The sequence below is a fragment of the Anopheles funestus genome, chromosome 2RL (assembly GCF_943734845.2).
Source record: "Anopheles funestus chromosome 2RL, idAnoFuneDA-416_04, whole genome shotgun sequence".
Taxonomy (NCBI): Eukaryota; Metazoa; Arthropoda; class Insecta; order Diptera; family Culicidae; genus Anopheles; species Anopheles funestus.
In genome coordinates, this window is record NC_064598.1 from 94,994,993 (window position 1) to 95,010,218 (window position 15,226).

Below are 15,226 nucleotides of genomic sequence, written 5' to 3' on the forward strand. Positions count from 1 at the left end.
GGAACGTACATATCCCAAACCGTCACCACACCATCAAACGCAGTCGGAAAGCGACCAAATACCTTTTACGGCACATCGATCTCGTTTAATGCGAAACGTTTTTCGCGCGGTTTTTGGGGTGATTTGCGCTGTAGACATTCGGCTGTATCTCCCTGGGTTCCTTTCTCTTGAACGGTTCGGTCGCTACCGAAAATCCTACATCTACCTGTTATGCTTCGGCTGCGTTATTCGTTGCCTACGGGGCTGGTACCGCAATCCACAAAACGGTCCAATCGAGCGATCGATTTGCCGCTACCTAAAGCCAAAGCACATTTTTGGGTGAACTTTTCGGCAGTGACATTATTTATTTCATATATACATATAAATTAATGTAAATGTGCTTACCGCCGTGTAGTGCGGTGTCTCCTCAATCCTCAAAATCGAACCAACCCTTCGACGAAGACGTTTCTTTTTTTTTTCTTCAAGCGAATTTTGCCATCTGTTCGCTGTTCGCGCCCTATCTGATTGTTGATGGAGTTTGCTGCCTGCACACTCGTCGAGCTCGTTGATGGGGTTTCGTGTGACCTGCATTCAAAAAGGACTTTCGTGGATCAGATTTTTGCATAGACCCCTCCTCCCCTCTGGAGTCCGTTTCTTCAAGTCAAGTCAAGAGTCTTCAAGAAAACGCCGGGAAACGGACAATATGCAGATAAAGTGAAGCAAAACGCTTAAAATGCTTTACCAACTCGTGAAGGTTAAACCACCACGCTCGATGATACCAGACATAGATACGGGGGTTTTTCTTTCTTTCTTTCTTTTTCTGGCAAGAAATTCCTCCCACCAACTGATGCCCGTTTTGCACGAGCTGTCAGCCGTGCTGGACGCTATTTGCAGGACGTACTTAACCGTTAATTGGATTAAGGAGCGTCTGCCGAAACCGCATTCGGTTCGGAGTGGCTTACGATCGACAGCATCCTTTTTGTTACACAAGGACAGATTGGACGAACACCATACACATACACCAAATGCTGGAATGATGCATACTGCCTACCTCGACCAGTCGCGGTTCCGTCTTATCGAATGCAACAAAATTGAGCTACGATTTACGACATTCACAAAACATCCATGCCCTCCCTGTTTTTCTTTTTTTTTGCGTTTTACTTTTTGCGATCGCGAGTCCTTCGCCTCGAGACTTCGCGAGTGCCAACATTAAAACTGTTCGGTTGAATGAAGGCAACAACAACTAAAAAAAAAGCGCGCGGAGTAAACCCGCTCCACAATATCACCGCGGCACAGAACGCCGCAGCCGTTAGCGCTTGCCGTACGTATGGGGATGGGCTCAGTTTCCGAAAATTTAATTTATGAAATGAAATGAGTAGATAAGGCTTCGGTTGAAATAAATCTTGTCACCCCGACAGACTTGCGCTCCCGTGTCCCGGTACACGCCACCGCCCCCCCCCCCGGGTTCGGTTTCGCCATCGGCCTTGCATATGGTGTTTGTTGGTGTAAAAAAATCTGCCATGTTTTTTGCACTTCCCTCTTTGTGTCCCCGATTTGGTGTCGATCCTTCCTTGCTGCATCATACACTCATACCTGCGCAATACGGATCAGAAGGGAAGGAGTGGAGTGGTTTAGAGGTCGAGGGGGACATGCAGTCATCCACTGAGGGTGCGCTTTTTTGAGCAGGACCTCTTGCGCACACCTTTGCACCTTGCTGCAAACCGTCTACGTTCCGCAGGACGCTTCCCACCGCAAAAAAGGTATCGATTTTTCTCACCCAAATGGAAAGGGAAGCGAAATTAATGTGGCGTTGTTCGTTTGATTGCGAGGTGGAAATGGCGATCAATTAATCTGAAGCGAGTTCATATATCGTACAACTAACCCAAAAGGTTCCGGGTTGGTCTGCCCAGTTCTCGTTTGCTCGGAAGGGGTTTTTTTGCAACGAAAAAAACAAGCTGATCGGCTGAGAAAGACATTCTTCCACAGGTTTTTTGGGGTCGTACAGTGTGCAGCAAAAATCTCTCTTATTCCTCCACCGACCCCTCCCTTCCACGTAAGTGTGTTTCGCAACTAAAGACGTCGCTGTCGCTCGATGCCTCAACAAAACATTCCTTTTTGTAAATCCGGGGCTGTACTGACCCTTTTCTTCGACCAGAATTGGAAATTAACACTCCGTTTTGCTGATCTACGAAATGGTATGGTTTTCGCCCTGATTTGTGACCCGATCGAAGATTACGGTACGCCCCTGGTGAGGGAAATGAATTCTCACCCCGCCTCCCCTTTTTTCCTTCTCCTCGATTCCTTTCGAGCGTCGGATCGAGCACTTTGCCAGATGTTGTGTTTTTTTGTTTTGTTTTGGCAACATCTTTGCACTAGAAAATTGACTTAATTGGGTGAAATGTGAAGCATCACTGTACGTACGGTACATTGAAACCCACCCCAAACCGAAAAATGTTCTGTTCTAGTGCGGGAGCTGTCTTAGTACGTCCATCGTGTACCACCACCGTGCATAAATCATCGCTGTTTCCATTATTACTTACCCATTACCTACATCAAACAGAAGCCGCTTCAATTCATCTAAATTAAAAGCTCAAACGCAAACAAACATAAAACAAAACCCCAAAAAAACATCCCCCCAAATGCTACTGAGAACAAAGAAACACAGGTGCAATATAAGGCTGACTGTCTGTCTAGCTTCTGCTTACTCGTGTTACGAGTTCCTTCGAGCGGGAAAATTTGAGTATGCATCTGCTGGTTCGGCTAAGAAGAAGTAACAAAAAAAGTAGTGAAAAAAAAAGAACAGACGAACAGTCCATTGCTATAATATATTTCAAATGGATTCTCACCAACGATTTGTACGAAACTCCGCTAGCTTCGAAGATTCATTTTTCGAATTAAGTTTCATTTGCATCGGGGAATATGTGCATCCCACACTAATTTGCACATTTATAATCTACCGTTCGGTTCAATTCGATTATATCGAAGCATTCGCAAACTTTGATCCACCGAGAGCATGATCATGTTTCCATCGCACTCGAATGGATTGGTCGAATTGTCTTACCAGGCATTGATTTAAGCAGCAAAAAAAAACTCCACCCTCAAGCCGCTGTATTTGATATCTTTCACCCACAACCAGCACGGGCATGTGAATGAGTGCCCGAACGTTGCCTCCCGTTCACTTGATCATCAAAGAACCGAACTCCGGGATACGTATGGCAATAAACATAAAACCCTTTCACACGTTTCTATCCCTCGCTGCCGTTGGCTGCCGGTTGCTTCGAGGTTTATAAATGCGCCAACCGTTGGAAGTGATGGTAGAATCACTCCCATCTATCCAAACACAGGCGAAACTACGGTCGGCCAGACTAGAAAACAGGCGAAAAATAAAAGCAAGTTGATGGCAGCAAACAAAAAAAAACGTACTACTCAGACATTGTTTGTTTTGCTGCATGAAAAGACAAACGGTCCAATAGCGAAGGGAGAAAGGGGAAGAGTGAAGAGGGGAGGAAGGTGAAGGGAACCGGGTGGGGATCGTGTGTGCGTTAAGTAGTGAATTTTATGAGCACCCTCAAAACGGTGCAGTCTGAATAGCCGTGCGCCAGCATGGCAGGCCGGTTACGATCACGGTACGATTCGTTTCGTCGCTTTAACCGGCACCCAAGTCTTTTATACCGACGAGCGTGATAGCATAGAACAATGCTCGGAATTTCCAACAAACGACGTTCACTTCGGGATGTTTTTTTTCTTCTTGATTTTTTTTTTTGGTTTCTAATGCCTCGTCCGGCAAGTACGATGGTCAGCTTCTTTTTTTTTGCGCGCCCGCGCGGCAGACGCGCATACACACATAAGCACCCTAAACTCTATCAAAAACCGCCCCTCGTTCATAGGCTGGTGGATGGTTCGCGTAGAAATTGAGCGAAAGGCAGGAGAAAAAGGAACAGCATTAGACGCGTTTTAGGTCAATCAACAAAACGATTTCTTCGTCTGTTCCATTCTTTCGCTGCGAGAACACCATCCGTTCCTCCCTCCCAAAAAAAAAAACGCACACGCAGGAAAGGAAAGTCTTCCCGAAAGAAAAAAAAACTACAAAACACATCGGAAACCGGCCAGGGAGTATGGCCACGAAAGTCACTGCGCAGTTTTATGAGCCATCCAATGATGGAATGAGCCATCGCAGCCCAGGTGACCAACAGGACGGGACAAGCCCATCGTCGTGCAGGCGTCTGGCGTCCCATCACACAAAAAAGGCTGCCCCTTGATGGTTTGTGCGGTCCGGCACACCGCATAGACGAAGAAGCCTTTTAATGTATCACACGGGAATAATGGCGATAGTGATGTTATTAAAATATAATTAGCTCACAATGCCAACCCATTAATCATTCTTCTGCTGGCGTGCTTCGGTTTCGGTGAAATGAACCACTTCGTTCCCGCCACCCACCGGCAGCTAGAGCGGTGGCGTTGTCCACCGGGTCCCGGTTTGGCCTTTTTTAATCGCTGCTCCAAATACCAAAACCTTCGCGCGGGATCTCGACCTCGCGCGGATAAAACTCCACTTTTCACGCTCGACCTTCTCAATAATCGTGGAATGACGGGGTCATGTGTGCAAGTGCAACGTCAAGGTGCCGTATAGACGACCGTGTACGATCGAGAGAGTTGGAATTAATGCAAAAGAAGCTTTGATTACCGGCACTACTACTTAAAATATTTGTTCAAAACGCTTCCGTCACAAATAACACAAATACTTCGCATTTTTTAAATAAATGATTACAAACAGAACCTTCTGAAGTTTATCTCAAATGAATCAAAAATACAAAAAAGTGGTCCACGTGTCCACCTAAGGAAACAGATGGAAGAAAACAAAGCAATTCCGAGAATGAAAAAAAAATCACTCAATCTCCCGCAATCGATCCATCTCGATATCGTGGCGCGGTTTTACGATCGCTCATCAGCTTCTCTAATTGAGCAACGTTAGCAACTGTCCACCCAATTAAAGACTGTCTCAAATATGGCGCAGAACGAGTTGCAAAACTTGCACGTTCCTTACCGTTGCCACATTCCTCTCCGTCACGAAACCTTTGCCGTTGGAATTTCTCGCAACCTGAAGCGACAGTGTTCGTGTTCGGGATTTTACACAAACTTACTGCTGGAAGGTTGCTCATTTCGGTTCGATTTGAACGATACTCTCATGTGCTTTCATTCTCAACCTCTCTAATCTTTAAACCTTGCCTAAAACTATATCTTTGTTCAATCTCGCGGATTTCAGATAAGTTTCATTCCGGGTTTGGACGCTGTTGAAAATAGTAATCGCTTTGTTTGTGGTGTGGGTAGACGTAGAAGTGATTTTGAGGAGATTAACCAGTCCGTTATTTGTATAAACAATTTTCTTATCACAATTGTTCTATCCTCAGAAGTAAGGACGATCGTGAAAGAATGAAAATCGATGATAGATGCGAGTGGAAAATTGAGTTCAAAATACGCGAATAGCAAAATTTTGTGACCGATTTTTCAAACTCCCAACCCATCATAAGGGAAAGTCACAGTCGACACAGCACACTACGTAGGAACGTTAGAACCAGAATTGGGACTATTGCACTGCTCACACAACGGGACGAACCATACGAACTGGTTCGGGTCGGTGGTTGAGTCACCCAAAAAAAAAAAGAAGGGAAGGAAATAAAACGTAAATTTACTGTCCAGATAACTGCTCGCAGCCTCCAACGGATTTAATGAGCGAATGAAAACTAATCGAGGGAAGCAGCTGATGATGCTGAGTGTGAGAGAGAGAGAACGCAATAGCGCGAATATGCTGAAGGCCACCGCGCGCTGGTAGATCTCCCGGATGATGGGAAGTGAGCTGAAATGGACCCGATCTCCAGAGCACAAATCGTATCCACGCAAATGTCCGTCAACAACTGGGTCCTGATGTGAAGGAACAGAAGAAAAAAAAAACTGCGTCGCAGGCGCCTTTTGGAGACGAATGACGTACGTCGGGCGGACACGAGAGTCGGTGGAATATATTTATTTAATTAGAATACGCAGGAGAGTTCATTACGATACTCTTTTTTTACCATTAATTATAACATTTATGCGTGTTTTTTTTGTTGCTCCCTTTCCTTCTGGGTAGTTGATATTTATTTCACATTCTTTCGCGTTGACTCCGTTTCGATCGATTGCACTAGAACGCGTATCGAATGGTTTTTTTTGCCTTGTGTGAAAAGCTTCCCCCTAATAAGCTGGCCTAATTTTGTCCACCCGGTACGCCCTTAAAAATCGTCAGCTCGGAAGTAATAGGGTCGAGTTTTCCAGGGTTGCTCAATCTGGTACGAAAGTGAGACAAAGGTTGTGACCTTTGCAGCAGTGGTCAAACACACACACACACACACGCCCATTCATTCACGTTCACAGCTTTCAATGCATTGGCTAGTAGGTCGATTTTCCACTTAAAATACTTAATTCGAAACGATCCACCAGTGTACGATCTGATCTGCGGGTGAAACTGAAACATTCCTCATTCCGCTTATTGGTGTGTGTGCGTGGTGGACGACCTGTTTCCCGGTTAAATTGCACATGTGCAGGAAGCGCTTAGGCAAACCAATCGGACTCCAAAATAGCCCACCGAAACGTTTCCCACCGCCACCCCCCAATCCCGAAGTTCCCGAAGCGAAACTGTGGCCCAACCGTGCAGTCCAAGTGTAGTCGGTGCAGGTTTCGAGATTAATTGATTTACCACAAGATTTAGATAACCGTTTTAATTACAATTAGATAAGCTTCGTTCGACGTTTCGAGAAGCGTTCGCAGGGCTAGATCTCGAAGCGCCTGGTTACGGGCGTTGAATGCTGCGATGGAAAAAAAAGCCAATGGCAAAGCGTACCCCGCCTGTTCGGGGTCTTCACGTACTTCACTGGCCGTATCTCCATCGCCGAGCGTCGAAAATGTCAACCCGAGCTGTCGTCTCTGCTGTCTTCTAGTAGGAAAAGAGGGCTTCCCCAAACCCATCTCCTCTCAGGTGTGGACCGAGGATGCTGTGGATCTCACCGTAGCACGAAGGCACTCCTATACCGAAAGCGATCTCTTTCGTTTTGCACCCTTCAGCGTACGGGATCGTGTTTTGTTGGAAACTTTCGTTAAATATTCCCTTAACGCAAAGCAGGGACAGCAAAAGCTCCACAGCAGGGCGATGGCGGACGTTCTTGATTATCCTTTCGTTATGTCTTTTCTCCTTCATTTTATTTCTCGCTTGTAAGTGTGTGCTTTTTTTCTTTCTTTCTTTCTCTCCGTGCGTTTCGATCTGTCTATTGAATTGCCTTATTTCTACTGTCGGTTTTTTTTTTGCACTCCACTGCTTTTTGCTCACTGCTTCTTTAACATCCAGCGTTCCAGGGCAGAAGCGCGTCAGCATCTACATAATACGTGAACGCGAATATATACATAAATTTATTTGGATTGCAAATGAATACTGCAAAAAAGATCGGCGTATGATAACAACCGTCGGCGCGTCGTCGGTTTGGAATTGTCGGCCGAAGAACGGCCCTCGCTGCTCAGGGTTCGCCCGGCTCGGGGCTCAACCGTTTTTCATTCATGCACTCATGCCTCATTGAATGTTGGCTGATGCTGCAATTGGTCCACGAAAACCGTCAGCACCAAATCGCCATACTCGCTAACCCACCCCGTTGGTGGTGAAGGGAAATGAAATTGTTACACACACACACTGCACAAGAAGTGTCATCCGTCGCATGCAGAAGCGGCAGTAGCAAACCGTACCGACACGTATGTTAGGCATTTGTGGGTTTATGCTTCTGGGAGGCTGAGCGCACCGAAAAGCTTTGGCAATTTTTGCGATGACCGGATCGTGTGGTGGTGGGTGGATTAAAGCACTAGCTGCACCGGTGTGGGCTGAAAACCAGAAAATTGCTACCAAACGGTGCTGTGGAGTCGTGGAAATGAAACGGTACAGTACGCGGCCTATGAAATTAGGTCGCAATGTCAATTCATTATTTTTCTTGTGAATAATCGTGAATTCTACCATCGGTAATATCAACTTCAGACATTATTTCTATAAGAATCCTTGATTTTTAAAGCAAAGAATTCCCTACAAACGACCAAAAATGTCTCCGCCTAAAATGCGTACAAAAATACTTAGAAATATGTCCCAGAGATTTCTCCAGATTTTTCATACACCCATGGAAAATGCGTCCGAATGCAAAAATGCATCCGCTGGCTTTGCTCCTGCTTAAGCTTGAGTGTTGCACGCGTAATCGCAAACCCGATCACCACCAATGCTAAACGTGGCTACGAGGTCTTGCTGTTTCGTCATCTACCAATCCACCTTCTGTTTGTCCCCGCTTTTTCGGGGACACACAGATGCACGGCGAGAATCTCGAGGCAAGGATCTCGAGGTGCAGATAACGTGTTGCGATCGCATAAGATCGTGTTAGCCCTCCAGCAAGCACAACACCGTTCAGCAGGCACCTCGCGAATGGCACCTCGTTGCTTCCGTTGCTCTCCCACAACGTGCCGTCATCCCACTGCAACCGAGCGAACCATCTTGGGTCGCAAATTGATTTATGATCCCATCGAATTAATCTTCACTTCGAATTTAAATGATAAAAACCCATGCACCTGATTTGATTAAAACCATCCGATAGGACGGTTGGTTGGTTAAATTTGCGAAATGCGATACACTGTTCGGGTGGCAAGTCGTTCCGTTCTAACCGATTGTGAGACGCATGAAAAATGCACCACAGCATCCCAAAACTTACTGTCGAAAGGTGCAGCAATACTGTCGATTGTTGGCGGTATACCATTTGGTGTCATCATCAAATATGCCGTTGTCAATGGCAGCGGTTTGTGTTTAGTGTATAAAGAAAAGAAAAACCGATACACAACCAAAAAAAAACCTTAAGCCATTGGAGAAAAATCACACGTCCAAAAGCAAAACATGCCACTCGCTGGCACACCAAATCAGGAGAAAGGACTTTTGCGATCCTTGCTTTACCACTCGTTTAAATCTTCGTGTGTACGCCTGTGTATGCGTATGTGTACATATGATTCACTGTCACCCTCACGTGTCCGATCGTTATCCGCACCGGAATGCCTGGATCACCAGGATCGGATAATATGCGGTAGCGAGACACATCGGCACAGAAACGCATCTTTCAGAAAATCATTAAAAATAAAGGATGAAGGCTCATTTCTCTTCACAGCCAAGAAGGCAAACCATTTTAGAGTGGTTGTTTTTTTTCGCTTGCACATTTGTCGTTTCTGTTTTTTTTGTTTGTTGTTTTGGTTTTGCTTTAGCGAATTTTTGGAAGATGATTTTCGTCTTGTCTCACCACCTCATTCGTTGGCTTGATTTGTTCGAACTGTATTTTAGTTTGGTAGTTTTTTTCTGCTCTCCGTCTCCCTCTCTCTCTCTCTCTCTTTTGCTGCAATCACCATTACCCAGCTACTGGCCGTGTGCCGGTAAGGGAAAATATATATATTTTCGAGATAATAATGAAAATATGTAAGCAACAGCGTTACGGACAGTGAAACTTAAAGATTTTGGCTTGTCGGTTCTGCTGTCCGTTTTTGCACAAAAGTCACATCATATGGCCCTCGGAGTCTAATCGCCCAAGCTCGCCGGAGCATTAAATCAAGACGCCAGGAAGGACATCAACGCTTCGGGAAGGCGAGACTGGTCGAAAGTTCCAACATCCACCGCTGGCTGGAGTGCAGTGCAGTCATAAAAGATAACAGGCCGGGATAAGACAAGAAAACACGAATTACGAATATGGGTATTTTATGTGACTCTCCATCTTCATCTCTGAGCGTTGGCAGTAACCTGGGACACACACACACTCATACTACATCCAATGCAGGACTTCCACAATCCAAGATTCGATGAAAGGGGAGAATAAACACCAATTGGGCATTACTCTTTTACTTCGCCCATTTCTGTTTCGCCCTCATCGCAATATGTATAGTTCCACGGTTATTTTTTTTTGTGCCATTTCAAATCGGGTAGCATGGGTGGGTTCTGGATTTTTACTTTCGCCTTTCTCCAACTCGTAACACATCTACCGAACGGCAGTGATTGTTAAGGACATTTGCGAAGGATTAATTTTATTGACTACTGCGGTGGTATTAAACGTAAACTCGACCATAATCGTTACGGGTAAGATCTTAACCGACCACAGTGAATGTTCACACGGCCATCCAACTATTCTGCCACTGTCCAACACAAATCTGGAACGCAACTGGACGAGAAATTCGAGGAAGACACTGTTGTCCATTCGTTCAAAGATCAGTCACTCATTATCGTATGCGCGTCATATGTAAATATAATACAAAACTCTCTCGTCCACTAACGTATTGAGTGAAAAGTTTAGCCTCTGTCGCTAGAATACAATGTTTGCCTTTGGTATTAGCACAATTTAACGACGGATGTATTAAAGGAAAATACGATCGCTTTACGATCAATCGAATGAAATCCATTTCATTTCAATAACGCTTACTTATGGCACCCACATAAAGTAACAAGTGGAACAGCCGAACCAACCCGTACGGGAAAGTTGGCAACTTCAGCTCAACTAGCGCAACTGGATGCGCACATGGAACGCACGCGGGACCGATTTCACGGACGGTTCCATGGAATAATTATTATTAATTTAATTCCACATTAGGCCGCACCCGAAACCTTCCACCGCGCCACGATCCTCAACCGGTAATGGCCGATGAGGAACTGGTCGAAGATCAAAGAAAGCGTACCGACGATACAGTGCTCGATCAATCTTTCATCTAAGACACACGGACGTCGGTTGCGCCAATTGCGCCACGTTTGCGATAATCAATGGAAACACGTGTACAGTTGCCCGAGCGCTTAGAATTAATGATGGCCGAACCGGCGGCCCATTACCGTAGCCATAAGGGAATGGGCAGGATTTAGATTTGTTTCAAAAAGTCGGCATTCTAACCTATCGTTTCGTTCATTTGTTCTTCCCTTTTTCTCGATCATCGGCTGGGATCGATTCGGCCCGTAATTACAGGTATCGGCTACCGATCCGGACTGTGGCGTTAACGCAATGGTGAACTACACCCTCGGCGAGGGATATAAGAAGAACAGCGAGTTCGAGATCCGACCGAGCACCGGTGAGGTGTGCATTGCTAGCGAGCTGGACTACGAGACGCGCAATTCCTACGAGTTTCCCATCATAGCAACGGACCGAGGTATGTGACAACTGGGATATCTTCAACGTTTGCCGTAGTCCGTACATGCTGCTAACGGGTGGCACTGAAATGTGATTTCTTTCTGCTTGTCTTCTCGTTCCACAGGAGGTCTCAGTACGACCGCCATGGTAAAAATTCAGCTAACCGATGTTAACGACAATCGGCCGACGTTTTACCCTCGCGAGTATAACGTATCATTGCGTGAGTCAATGCCGACGAATTCGCTCTTATCTACGCCGGTTGTTGTGGTTGTGGCCACCGATTCGGATTCGGGTAGCTTCGGTACGATCAGCTATCGCATCGTGGCTGGTAATGAGGCCGGCATCTTTCGTATGGATCGTTTGACGGGGGAAATCTTTGTCACGCGCCCAAACATGCTTTCGAGTCGGACACAGCCGTACCATCGGCTAAACATCTCCGCCAGCGATGGCGGTGGTCTTCGCTCCACGCATGACGCGGAGGTGTTCATTAGCGTCATTGATGCCACGCAGCGACCGCCAATCTTTGACAAACCGCGCTACACTTACTACGTCAAGGAAGATGTGAAACGGAACACAGTTGTTGGTACGGTATCGGCAACAAGCAGCAACTCAGGTAAGTCACTCAGGACGCTGCCTTATAGTGTACAATGTGAAGCTAATAGGCAACGAAACGTTAACCATCGTAGGAAATCGCGGATCACTTCGATACTTCATCTACTCCGGAGATCCTGACGGATTCTTCGCCATTGATCCGGTATCGGGAAACATTCGGGTGGCGAATGCTTTAGATCATGAAACCAAACCCCAGGTGCTGCTAAACATCCAAGCGACAAGTGGCGATCCACCGGCATACGGTCACACGCAGGTCAATATCGACATCGAGGACGTGAATGATAATCCACCAGAGTTCGAATCGAATACAGTGCGCATCTCTGTTCCGGAGAATGTGGAGATCGGTTCACCGCTGTACGAAGCGAACGCGCAGGATAAAGATTCTGGCATGAGCGGTGTCATAACGTACATGTTGGCGGGACAAGGAAATGCACAGAGTGGTGGCAGGACCAGTTTATTCAGCATTGATAGCCGTAGTGGACATCTAACCTTGGCGCGTCCTCTCGACTATGAGTCCATGCAACGGCACTCGCTAGTAGTCACGGCATCCGACTCTGGAACTCCATCTCTTTCCACCAACCTTACCATTCTGGTGGAGGTACAGGACGTAAACGATAATGCACCCATTTTCGAGAGGAACGAATATGCCATCACGGTAATCGAATCAACACCCAGCAATTCACAGGTAATCCAAAGGAACGACATGTTCTGGGAGTTTGTATTACATACTTTTCCCTTCCACAGATCCTTCAAGTCAGTGCAACAGACGCCGACACGGGTAATAATGCCCGGCTGACGTACAAAATTCTTGGCGAGGATCACCAGCGTACTGGCAAGTCTACGCAACCTGCGTCACCTGACGAGCCGGTAGCGGAAATTTTTGGTATCTTCCCCAACAGCGGTTGGATCTATCTCCGGACAAGGCTTGATCGAGAAGTGAAGGAGCGATACAACATCACTGTGATAGTGAGCGATAATGGTGTGCCGACTCTTACAGCGACCGCTCATGTAATCGTCACCGTTCTGGATGCCAACGATAACAGTCCCATTTTTGCGAAGAGTTTGTACGAGTTTGAAATCGAGGAGAATATGCGTCGCGGTGCCATGATCGGTACCGTCTCGGCTTCAGATTCCGATGCGGGCATTAATGCTGTTGTGCGATACAGTCTCATACCGAGTAATACTAGCTTCCAGGTTAATCCCGTCTCAGGTAAGCTGTAAAGTGAAATATTCCCTTTGAAACATCGTACTAATGGGTATTGAACTATGTACTATTCCAGGTGAAATAACTACAAGGGATTCGCTTGATCGAGAAATAAAAGCTTCCTACGATCTGGTGGTAGAGGCACGTGATCAAGGTACTCCCTATCGAAGCTCACGAGTTTCGGTCCAAATACAAATACTTGACGTCAATGACAATGCTCCCGATATTGTCGACCCGCAAGAGGATGTCGTTAGTGTACGCGAGGAACAACCTATTGGAACCGAAGTAGTTAAAGTTCGAGCAATCGATCGCGACCATGGGCAGAATGCTTCGATCAGTTACTCCATTCTCAAGGGCCGTGATTCTGACGGGTACGGTATGTTCTCCATCGATCCGATGAGTGGTGTGATACGTACTAAAACGTCGTTGGATCACGAGGAGAAAACAATCTACCGATTAGCGGTAGCCGCTACTGACAACGGAAAGCCACCTAAGCAAACGGTTCGTCTGCTTCGGATCGAGGTGCTAGATCTCAACGATAACCGGCCTACGTTTACCAGTTCCAGTTTAGTGTTTAGAGTAAGTATAAAATAACAAAAAATCATTTGTAGATTCTCATGAATTTATCGTTGTTTTTTTCCATATCTATAGTTACGCGAAGATGTCGGTGTTGGACACATCATTGGATCGATCAGTGGCAACGAACAATCAGATATGGAAAATCTCATTTCGAGCAGCAACGATTTGCACATTACCTACACACTCACCCCGCTAACAAACGATGTAACCGAAGGTGCTTTCGATATCGATCGTAACACTGGCAAGTTGGTCGTCGCTAGACAGCTCGACCGAGAGCAGCAGAGCGAGTATCGTATGGAGATACGCGCACTAGACACGAGCGCTAGCAACAATCCTCAGAGTTCCGCCGTCACGGTGAAGATAGAAATAGCCGACGTGAACGACAATCCTCCGAAATGGCCCAGCGATCCGATCAATGTCTACGTCTCAGAGGACACCCCGGTTGGAGCAATCGTGTATAATTTCACTGTACAGGATAACGATACCGGTACCAATGCGGAAATTAAATATAACCTCTCCAAATCAGCCCATCCTGCTCAGAAAGAGTATTTCGCCATCGACTCGCTAACGGGATCACTCACCTTACTGGCACCACTTGATCATGAGGATATTCAAGAGTTCCTGTTGATCGTGCAAGCGACCGATCAATCATCAAACGTTACCGAGCGCCTTACCACTTCGGCCACGGCGCGCATCATGGTAACTGATGTCAATGACAACTCGCCAAAGTTTGTGATCCCACAAACGGCAGACGGTGTGGTGTACATTAGCGATTCGTTAGAAATTGATCAAATCGTATCGCATGTGGTCGCTATAGACCGTGATAGCGGTGAAAATGGTCATATCGCGTACACCTTCGTCGGTGGCAACGAAGATGAACGTTTCACGATCGATTCGAACTCCGGCATTATCCGGCTAGCCAAACCCTTCAGCAGCAACTTCATCATGGACAGTGGAAAACGAAACTCCGTGAGTGGCAAGTATCAATTAGTAATATCTGCCAGCGATCACGGTTCACCACGATCGCGAGAAGCCAAGATTACGTTACAAATCGTTATCCAGAACATGACGAACAATCCGCCGCGTTTTGTCGAACCAGTGTATTACGTCAACATAACGGAAAATGTTCCGAGCGGTAGTTTTGTGGTACGCGTTTCGGCCAGATCCCACTCGGATGCTGGTTCCGGTGGTTCGCTCAATCTTACGTACGAAATACCGAAAGGCATCGGCGACGATCACTTTGCGGTTGATCCGGTTCGTGGAATCGTCACGACACGTGGCACATTTGATCGGGAATCTAAGGACATCTACACCATACCAATCTACGTGACGGAAGGTGGTCGTTTTAAGAAAGCATCTACAGCTTCCGTTTCCAGCCAGGAGATGGCACAGTTCGATGTAGCTACTCTTGTGGTGCGCATTACTGACGTGAACGATCACGCACCGGAGTTTGTGCAAGGTTCATGCTATCCACTGGCAGTTCCCGAAAACAGTGAACTCTCGGTTATACACACCGTTGCTGCTACCGATGCGGACGATGGGTTGAACGGTGAAATTACTTACAGTATCTCAGGTAAGTGAAGCATCTTTCAAGAAAATTTTCATAAAAGTGTGAAATAAGCTCACATTACTTAATCTTGACATCTTGCTCTATCCCTCGCAC

At 46.4% G+C, this 15,226-nt stretch overlaps 1 protein-coding gene across 1 annotated transcript in view; it reads left to right on the plus strand.

The window, feature by feature from the left end:
• LOC125764649 (protein dachsous) overlaps positions 1 to 15,226 on the plus strand; it is an 83,074-nt gene that overhangs the window by 61,153 nt on the left and 6,695 nt on the right. The window contains exons 4-9 of the mRNA XM_049429084.1: positions 11,007 to 11,187; positions 11,293 to 11,781; positions 11,855 to 12,465; positions 12,525 to 12,990; positions 13,061 to 13,563; positions 13,636 to 15,136. Coding sequence (XP_049285041.1) covers positions 11,007 to 11,187; positions 11,293 to 11,781; positions 11,855 to 12,465; positions 12,525 to 12,990; positions 13,061 to 13,563; positions 13,636 to 15,136 — 3,751 coding nt within the window. The remainder of the gene's footprint in view (positions 1 to 11,006; positions 11,188 to 11,292; positions 11,782 to 11,854; positions 12,466 to 12,524; positions 12,991 to 13,060; positions 13,564 to 13,635; positions 15,137 to 15,226) is intronic.